At 57.1% G+C, this 10,211-nt stretch overlaps 1 protein-coding gene across 1 annotated transcript; it reads right to left on the reverse strand.

Annotated features, from left to right (window-relative positions):
* Positions 1-1,201: 1,201 nt before the first annotated feature.
* On the reverse strand, positions 1,202-6,640 carry LOC309582015 (5-hydroxytryptamine receptor 3A-like; the record flags this gene model as incomplete). The annotated part of the gene is given in 10 exon segments (XM_082296984.1): positions 1,202-1,500; positions 1,674-1,907; positions 2,057-2,267; positions 2,509-2,669; positions 2,891-3,060; positions 3,641-3,750; positions 4,095-4,139; positions 4,280-4,443; positions 6,432-6,571; positions 6,573-6,640. Coding segments are annotated over 10 exon segments (1,602 nt in total).
* Between the last annotated feature and the right edge of the window lie 3,571 nt (positions 6,641-10,211).

A 10,211-nucleotide genomic window follows, 5' to 3' on the forward strand; every position in this document is an offset into this window, starting at 1 on the left:
TCACGGTGGGCAGGAGAGGGATTGGCAAGGCTGGCTCAGGAGTCTTGCTGCCCAGTCCCCTCATCAAACACATGGGCTGGGCGGCATCGCACACCCGGGTCAATGGCCCCATTGGATTTGTCTGTTGGAGCGTTTGATGTTACACGAAGGCAGCTCATTCCAGAGGGTGTTAATTGCCTGCTGCACTGATCAGGTCTGTAGCACCATCGATCTCGGCAGGATCAATGGGCTGATTTAGTGTCTCACGAACTCTTTAACTGGACACCTCATCAATAGGCAGCCACTTACAGACCATCAGTGCATTAGTGCGGGCCGGCGCTGGCAGGAGCCCACTCCACCCGTCCTCAGCCCCCGTCACTCAGAGGTAAGTTTTCCTGCAGGTGATGGCTCTGGGATGGTGAGCGGGAGTCTTGTTCTGGGGCTGGTGTGTTTGAGGGCGGATGTGTGAGAGCCAGGTGGTGTAGACCCACCTGTCCCCCATCACCTGCAGGCCCACTGTATGTGGAGATGCTCCTAGAGCATGGGATGGGCCCTTGCAGCATCTACAGCACTTTGCTCTTCGCCTTGTGCCTCTGCCCTGGCAGGGGCAGATCGACAGCAGGAGCTGGGACCTACTGCAGCTGTGATGGCATCTCTCCCAGTACCGCGTGCTCGCGGAATCCGTCCCGTTGCCATCCCGGTTTGTCCGCGGCCTGACACTGGGTCTCTCCCAGTTTGCTGAAACTGCTGAGCGCAAGCATGGTGGGGATCTGCTGGGCAAGCGTACGCGGGGGCCCGGGGTAGGGAATAAAGGCAGCAGCCGGGGTGAGGGGTAGGGGAGCCGAGGACAGCGGGACCCCTGTGGCGGCGGGGATCCCCCGGGGCAGGGGGGACCCCACCCGAGGCCGGGGGACCCCCGGTCGGGAGGCGGCTGGGCCGGGCGGCGGCGCCGCTGTCCGCGGTGCTGAAGCTGCGGCCATGGCCGGGCCGGGCCGGGCCGGGCCGGGGGCGCTCCCGGGGGTTGGCGGGGGAAGCATGCAGAGAGGTTTGGGCAGGGTCATGGAGTCCTGGGGGCTCCTGCTCAGCTCTGCCTTCCCGCTGCGGAGCTGAGGGACGTGAGAGATGTGCCCGCCTGGGTGGACAGACACTGGCGAATCCCAGAGCCAGGGACAACGTGCCAGAGTGAGGTCCCCCGTCTCCCGCCCTGAACAACGGGCATTGCTCAGGCATCCCGCCACACCGACCAGAGGGTGCCCAGTGTGATGCTGTAAGCCAGGACGGCTGCCAAGTATACCCGGAACAGCAGGACATCCAACACGTAGCCCACTTGCAGCCACTCGCGGGCGACATCGCGGAATTCCTCGCGTTTCTCCAGAAGCTGGCGGATAGCCGTGGTCTCGCGCAGGACCTCCTGCAGTGCTGCTAAGCCCTCTGTCCGGCCAGCAAAGGCCAGTGTGGACCTCGTGCCCCCCACTGACCCGCACTCCCGGGGGTCCTCACAGCTGTAGGGAGTCAGCTTGGCTGAGGGATCAAAAGAAGCAAATGTGAAAAACCTATTAAGATGGGGAACTGGGGTTTCTGAGGATGAACTAGGCACCCAGTTCACCATCCAAACAGTGGCTATGTTGGTGTCGATGGCTACAGAGCACTTAGACTCCTTCAGATCCCACAGGCCCTCTCTGTGCAACCCTTACCTGTGCTGTCGTTGTTCTCCACCTGCCTGGAGATGTCCAAGCTTTGCGTCCTGCTTTGGCTGAATTTCTTCCTGTCCCAGACACAGAGCAGGATGGTGGCTCGTTCCAGCAGCAGGTGTTTCACCCACTCAGGGACATGGGGTTGCAGGTCTTGCTTGTGCACCAGGCGCACGATCAGGATGGTTTCCGTCAGGCTGATGACGAGCAGTGCCATGCACACCACAAAGTAGATGCCTGCAGAGGCATCAGTGAGGTGAGTGACCTGCAAAGGCTCATGCACAGAGCACAGGCCCAAGCAAATCCTCCCTGCTCAACTCTCAGAGCCCTGTGGTCTCTGCTCACGACTGCCGTGGCAGTTGGATAGGCGTGTAGAACCACCGTACCTATCAACGGGGTGCCGACGGCAGTAGCTGGCAATGTGTCGGACACAATAATGAGGAAAACCGAGTAGCCCAGCAGGAGAGTGATCTTGAAAGAGACCCTCTCACCACTGTGGGGAGGAAGGTAGAAGCCCACAATGTCCATAACCATCAGAAAGATGCTGGGGAGCAGCAGGCTGACAGTGTAGAAGAGGGGGCGTCTCCGGATGACTACCTGCAGGACAGAGAGACAGAAAAGGCTGTGAAGGGTTGAAATGAGGCTTGCAGCTGGTGTGGCTCTTTGCCAAGGCAGGTGAGGATGGTGGGAGGCACTTAGGTGAGCCAGAGGAAGGGCCCACTACCGGGAGCCTCCCACCTGCAGGCAGGAGCTGCAGCACAGAGCAGCGACAGGGATGGGGCAAGACCCCTTCCCTCGTGCCGTATCCCTGAGAAACACGGTGGCCAAAGGCTCTTACGTAGAACTTCATCTCAGCATAGCTGTCACTGCTCTTGACACTGAACTCCTGGAAGCGGCTGAGGACGTAGAGCAGCTCCCATTCGCCCTGGTTCATGAAGACACTTCGGTCGAACTTGACGAGCTCCGGCTGACGCCACAGCGAGAGGTTGATATCACGAACTGGGGGAGCGGAGGAGAGGTGAGAACTAGGGGTGCCCTGCCCAAAGCGCCGGCAACTGCCGGCACCTCCACACCGGCTGCGTGCCTGCCCGCCCCTGCACGCTTCCCCGATCCGCTGGGGCCATCTAGAGGGACGAGTTGCCTCCTGCACGGAGCTCCGGCCCAGCGGAGGTCCTGCCCGCTCCCTCGAGTCCCCCAGCCGTGGGCGTCCCGGCACTCACTGTGGTGCAGCCAGCTGGTGAAGGTGAGCGAGCAGTTCTGGACGTCGAAGGGGAAGCTGTAGATGTCCAGGCTGCAGGCGGTCATCACCTGGATGGGTTTGAGGTTCTGCACCTCCCCGTGATGGCTGACATAAACATAGGGGACGTGCGGGGACTTTCCAACATCCACACTGGGGGACATGAGGGACAGAGATGTGGGCTGGAGAGAACTCTGGGCAGGGGTTCCTTCTGTCAAATAGCATTTCAGGGGAGAACTGCCCAAGAGACAGGGATTTGCCCCCTGTTCTGCTTTTTTGGTAATATCCTTGCAGGCATTTCTACCTGGCATCACCTCTGCACTGCCCAGACTGCTGCTTTCTCCCAGCCTGAGAAGTGTCTGTGTCATTGTCCCAGAACCCTCAGGAGGCAGTGGGAACAACTTAAATCCCCACGGAGTGGGAAGGACACCAGATAGCTTCATGGGAAGAGCCAGCAGCTCTGCAGCTGCCCTTGCATTGTACTGTCTTCACAAAGCCTTTCTCCTGATATCTGGATCTCACCCCCAGCACAGTGAGGGTAATTAACAATGGTTGTGGTTAGCCAGCATTGGAAATGGCCCAACTGCAGAGCCGATCCCCATCTGCAGCTCCCTGATGTGGGGAGGCTGCCAGCTCTGTGCCAGGAATACAAAGCATGGGACGGTACGTGCCCATGGTGGGCGAGGGAGTTCCAGTCCCAGGCTATCTCGCTCCAGACTTTGGCTGCACTCACAACTCATTGATGAGGATGTCGGGCACCCAGATGCTCTCTACGGGGAGGGAGATCTGCGTCAGGTTGTCGAAGCGAGCTGGGTCCCACCTGAGGAACTCATCTGTCCAGTGCTGGGGACAAGGGAGAGGGGACTTGGTGGGTGAGGTCCTTCCACTCTGCCAGCACACAGACCCCAGACTAGTACCAAGCAATCTTCCCACCCATAGGAGGGAGGGAAGAGTTATCCTTCAGCTCACACAACACCAAACAGTGCAAAAGATGGAGCATGAAAGCTGAGCCTTGAGGTTCGTGTGCTACAGAGGTCTCGCCAGCCCCCAGGACAGGTTTCCCCTCCCTGCTCTCCTGCAGGACTGCACGCTTCTCCCACAGGAAAACATGGGGTTTTGGGGGTATTTGACCCTGGGGGGGGGAGGGGGGCCCAGCAAGGAAGGGGTGAGGTTTCACGGCTACTCACCTGCCTGTACCAGATGTAGGTGGTCAGCACCTGGTTCTTCTCATCCTGTGGGAAGATGAGCACACAGTGTCCGAACGGGGACATTTACACTTCGGAAGATGGGCAGAGCATGCTGGGGAGATGTTGCATGCCAGGTACCATTCCCCTCCCTGTGGACACATGCAGAATGGGAGCAGAAGACTCACCACACTGAGGATGGCGTAGACCATGAGGTCGATGGCCACGTTAGTGGTCGTTCGCCAGTCCCGCACAGGCCGGCTGCCCTTCTGGTAGTGGGCCAGGAGGTAGTGGGACAGGCGGCGCAGGGTGGGTTCGGACGGCTCCGGCATCCGGCCCCTGTGCTGGGTACCTGCTTAGCAGAGGGAGGAAGGGAGGGAGCGAGGGAGGCTGCTCGCACTGGGGCAGCGGCTGCCATCACCCTGCGGTGTGCCATGGGCTGCAGGATGCTGCCAGCTGCCAGCACTCACTTACCTGTTGGGATTTCCTATTCAAGTTAAATAGGAGCATCCTGATGGGAAACAAGCCTGGCCAACCAGAACCATCACCTAATATGTTACTGATATCCTGTGCTGTGCAGGTGGTCAGCGCTGTGACCTTCCCCAGCCTCCGAGGGCACAGCTGCCAGCCTCCGCCTTTCTGGACAGGTGCCAGGACAGCGGCAGCAGGGACCACGAGGGACACACTGCCCCTGGGTAAGTTTCATACCATTCACTCCCTCGAGGGCCCGTTTTTTGTTCAGCAGGTGGAGGCGGTGAAGGTTAGAGATGAAGCAGGATGCTAAATTCATTTATTAGGTATCTTGGTGTTTGCTTCCTGTGAAAACAGTCCCTTGACTGGTGACAGCAGCATCAATCAAGGCCAAATTGCTTTCAGCACCATGTCCTCACTGCCAGGCAGCTAGAACGCAAGGCAGCTGGAAAGCCACGGCTGGACCAGGGCAGCAGTGCTACACTTGTGGCTGTGCTCTACAGCACACCCAGCCCCAGAGTCCAATTCCAGCATAATGGAAGAGACTAATTGGAATAGATCTACAGGAACTTGGGAAAAGCTGCTGGAAGGGAATTTTATTCTGTATTTTAAGCTAAAAAAAAGAAAAAGCAGCAGCCTCACCCCCTCTGACATTGCTCACGAGCGGTAATACTGGGGAGCCGGCCAGGTGCATGATGCTCACCCAGGCAGGTATGAACCGACAGAGGCAGCGAGATGGGGAAGAGGCAGCAATTAGGGTGAGGCGAGGAAATAACAGGTGCTGCCATCACCACAGCTTGGGCCAAGGGGCCTTTCCTGCTGCAGCTGATGGCAGCTGGCTCACGCTTGCACTCCTCCTCACACCTCCTCCTCACATCCATGCCACCCAGGTCCGCATCAGGATGCTTTGGCAGCAGGGAAATGGCTTTGCAGAGGGGGGACTGGGCTGGGTTCACCTCAGATGCTCTTTGCCTCTTCTCCAGACACCACACTGGTCTGCTCAGCCCAAAGCTGTGCCAGGATTGTGCTGGCAACTCACCTGGTGCAACTCGGCACAACCCTGGCACAGCCCTGACACATGGGGATCTGTCTGCACAGCCCTTCCTGCCTCCTGGCCGGCATTGCCAGGGTGAGAGTATCACTGTTCCCACTCCTTTTCTGCCACCTTTGGTGTGCTAACGGTGGGAGAAGGTTTGGGAGTTGGGTGACAGGGGCTACATGACCTATCCAGAGATTTGAGTCACTAGCCTGCTGAACACTTTCAGCTGTGCTGGTGCAAAACAGCACAAGGATTTTTGTGCTGTTTCCCAGGAATATTAGGTAAGAGAACAACAATGGAATAACAAGGGAATATGTTGGCCGTCAATTTTGCACTGTGCAGAGCTGCAATTACAAACTATAGGCACAGCATCATGCCCAAAACCCAGCTCTAGGTTATGATGGACTAAGCATTATATTGGAGAAAGCCCTTCATCAGGCAGGGGGCTCGGGCAGCACCTCTCAGGCAGTGGGGTGCAGACAGGAGACCCCCATGTCTCTCTCTGTCCTCAGGGCTGTCTCTTGGCACAGCTCTAGAGTACCTCAAGACCCCGCAGTGACGAACCCCCATCGTAGAGCTGGGTTCTAATGCCCCGTTGCGTTGCTGCCAGTGTTACCCAGGCAGGATGCACCTTCAGGCTCCGCACCGGAGCTCTCCCATGCTCCAGCTTCTCCCAGGTATGTCACTTCCCAGTAGCATGAAGGCTCCCTTAAAAGCAGCCTTTGCCTGCCACTCAGCACGGCTCAGGTTCTGGGAAGCTGCTGCTCCGTGCCAGGAGCAACCCGCTCTGCCTCAGCTCCCCAGCTCTGCCCACGGGTCCCTCACCTTACCTGGGCTCTGCAGCGTCGAGGCCAGCGGCAGCAGGGCCAGGAGCGCCCCGAGAGCCGTGGGCACCATGGATCCGCTGGCTCCAGCCGCCGCCGGCTCGGTGGAGGACTGAGCGGAGCAGGGAGGAAGGCGGCACTCGTATGGCTTTCCCCCCGCCGTCGGGCTTTTGAGAACGCCCAATTAATCTCGCGATCAGCCTCTCCCGCTGCATCAAGTTTCAGGCTGGGAGGATGCGAGAGGGGCCCACCCCGCTATCCCCCCACCCCCGCCCAGCTTTCAAAGAGCTTCCCCGTCCTCTGCCCAGGCGCCTGGTTGTGGCAAAGCACATTTTGGGGTTGTACATCACGCCCATGGGCAGTGGGGGGCACGATGGGGGGAGAGGGTGCTGCAGGTGCCAGGGCTGTGCCAGGACATCCTCAGCAGTTGGAAAGACGGGGTAAATCCTCTGAGAGGCAGGGGAAGGGAGCCTGTCCAGGGATGTGGTACTGACACAGGGTGGGTTTCCATCAGCAGGGGAGAGGGGAGCTCTGGAGGTACCGGGCTCCCCTTCACACCCTGCAGCAGGTGGGTCTGTCCCACTGACAGTGGCTCTGACAGTCGCAGGTGGGGGCCGCACGTGCAGCCTGGGGCAGCAGCTTTCCCCCAAACCCTCAGACCTGCACCTACACCGGGGTCCATTTTCAGCGCAGCAATTTGCATTTGCTGTAAATTTCAGAAAACAAAGTGCTTCCTACTGGTATCAGTTTCCCAAAATATTTAACACCTTGGGGCAAACAAGACTAGAAGCAAAGCCTGGTCAGGTATTACTGAGAGTCAAAAGGCCCTCAGTGTCCACCCATGCATGGGTTCCCTGCTCAGGCTGCCCATTCATCCCTCCATGTCACAGCATCATAGCCTTGGGCTGGGCAATGTCCCTCTACCCGGCAGGGGAGCCTTCCCTCGACCCTCAGCCTCTATAATCTTCTGTATTCCTCTATGTCTACACTGTCCTTGTGTGTGTTGCAGGTGCCCATGCTCCCACAAAGCTGCCAGCTGCTGGAAATCCTGGGGAAGCAGCGGGCAGGGACCAAAGCCTGCAGCAGTGGCGTAGAGCAAATTGCATCAGATGCCGGCATGGAGTCACTTAAACGAGATAAGAATTAGTGCGGGGCCCTGATGAACTCCCCCTTGGCTGCCAACAGCGGTGTCAGGGAGAGAGCAAGAGCAGAGCTGGGGCTAATTTGATTTCTCAGCTCCGTTAGTGGCTGGCAAGTCACCTCCCAAGGAGCGCCAGCAGCTCACAGCACTCTCCCCTTATTGAATCTGGGTAATGAAAATCACGGGCAGCGCCGCCATGGTGCTGGGGACTGTGCCCCGCTCTGCCCCCTCTCCTCCAGCCTCCTGCGTCTGCAGCTGGCAGGATGAGGCCAAGGGGACGTGGACTGCTCCAGTGGAGCCTCTGCTGCAGCATCATTAACTGAATTTTCTCCCTTGGGTTTTACATCTTCAACTTAAAGAGATTTTAATGTAGTTCCTATCAGCCCTCCTGTTATTGGATATCTAATTAGCGTGATCTACTGTAGCCTCATGTTACGCGCGCACGCAGGGGGCTCTTGCAGGACATTTTGTGGGATGGCTGATATCAATCGGCAGCGCCCAGATCAGATTTACTTTCCGAAATAGCATAATGGGATTTTATTAGCCCTGTAATCTGCTGCACGGTAATTGCTTTTCTGGGAATCGAAGTGCTCAGTGCCTGGGGCTTCCCACAGCTCAGACCCACGTCCTGTCCAGGCTCCACTGCAGCCAGGCATGGCAGCATCTCTGCACTGGGATGGGCACTCAGGCCTCTCTCCTGGAGCAGCCACGCTGCAAGCAGGTTCCCTGGCTGGGCAAGCAGGTATTTAGCCCAGAGGTGCAGCGATCTCAGAGGCTGGGGGGAGCACAGGGGCACAAGCACAAGATCCCCAGCATGTGATGGCACAAGTGACGCCCTGTATTCCCTCCTCACCCCAACCTGACCTCATCCCAAGTCCTGGGTGTGCAGCATTATGCACTGTATTCCTTCAGCAGCTCCCACCCCGTGCCATGGAATGTGCTGGGGGCTGTCAGGCTGTGGCAGGAGCATGGCTGGGCCCTGTGCAGGATGGGGTGTTGTAGCCAGGCTGGGGACCACAGCAGGAACAGGGAGGGAGGCCTCAATTGTGTTGCTTGCCGGTTCGGAGTGGGCAGGAGACGGAAGCAGCTCTCCTCCAGGCTGCCAGGGTTCGCCTTTCAGAGCGCGTTTGGAGCGTCAGAAGCAATAAAGCATCAGCAAGGAGCCCTGGCAGCACAGCTGCCTGATGGCCCCGGCCCCATCACACGCCTGAGGCCGCCCATTATGGAGCCTCATGCTCCCCGAATTGCATGTCTGCTATGATTTAATGCTGCGAGACATGAAATAAACACTGCAGGCAGGCAGGGCTGCCGTCATGGGCATGACCAGGCTCACAGCAGCCCCCACTCCCATGGGGCCCTGTACCCAGGGACAGCGGTCCTCAGAGATCCCTGGATCACTGCAAAGGTCCTGGGGGACATACAGGATCTCTCCTCTGGCACTTGCCTTGTGCAGCTCCAAGACCGAAGCACAGACCAAATGCCATGAACAGCTGCTCAGTGTGGTGCCCTTGGCTAATTTAATTTAATTTGGGGATGCTGGTAGCTTTGTCCCGTGAGCGCAAACTGCATGGCCCTTGGAGAAGCCAAAAATTGCCCATTGCAGGTACCAAGCCCGTCCTCACCCCAGTGAAGGAGCCCAAAGCTTTTAAATCCCCCAGAGAAGGGATGGGAGCGCTTTCCTTTCAAGTCCTCTCTTCCATTAGACACCCTTCAGGTGTTTGCAATATTCTTCTACCATTTCATTACCATTAAAGCCAGGTAATAATAAGTACATGAAGGTACTTGGAGCCCATTGCTGTTAATGAAGGAGATATGGCTGATACTGAGTGGGATGGCAACTATGCATCACAGGCTGAGCACCATCCAAGGTCAGGCAAGAACTGCCTTGCTGAGAGCTGAGACTTGGCTGTTTTTTCTTGTATGGCTGTCTTTTCCTTTTACCTTTTACTTTTGAAGGAGACCTGTGCTGGAGGCTCAGTGGGCAGGAGAGGGACAGGGGGCTCCAGTGCTGTTGTGGCTGCATGCTACCACCTTGGAAAAGTCCCCATCCCCAAGGCAGGTTTGCAGCAAGGATTGTGCACACGATGACTGCCTTGATGTAAGAGCCTCGTGTCTGAAAAAGTCTTGCAGAAAAGTCTTCTGCCTCTTGTTTCTCTTGGAATTCAATCCATGGAGGACTGTGGCAATGCTTGAGAGGTTGGACATGCTGCAGTGTGTGGGGACAGCCCTAGAGGGCACAGTGACGGAAGACAGTCCACTCTGAGGGTTTTATTTTTAAAGCACTTATTGCTTCCTTTTGCTAAGTCGAGGCTGTATGGAAGGCTCTCAGGACATGGAAGGAGAGGGCATGTCTGCAGCTTGCTCTATCTGAAGGTGTACAATGGTAAATTATCTGGGACGTAACAGTGCTGTGACTGCACTTAATGCTGCAAACAAATTGTTCTACAGCCTAGTTAGTTATCACAGCATTAATCAGGCTGCTAAACATTAAACACAGCCTGGACAAACCTGGAGCTAAAAATATGGGTCTGAGTTTATCTTTGTAACTGGGACATTCAGAATTTTTATGGTTAATAGTTTTTTTTTAAGGTAGGAAAATCCTGGGGACTCTTCCCCGAGCAACGAAGTTCAGGTAAAGCACCACT

Source organism: Coloeus monedula (assembly GCF_965178545.1).
Source record: "Coloeus monedula genome assembly, chromosome: 25".
Lineage (NCBI taxonomy): Eukaryota > Metazoa > Chordata > Aves > Passeriformes > Corvidae > Coloeus > Coloeus monedula.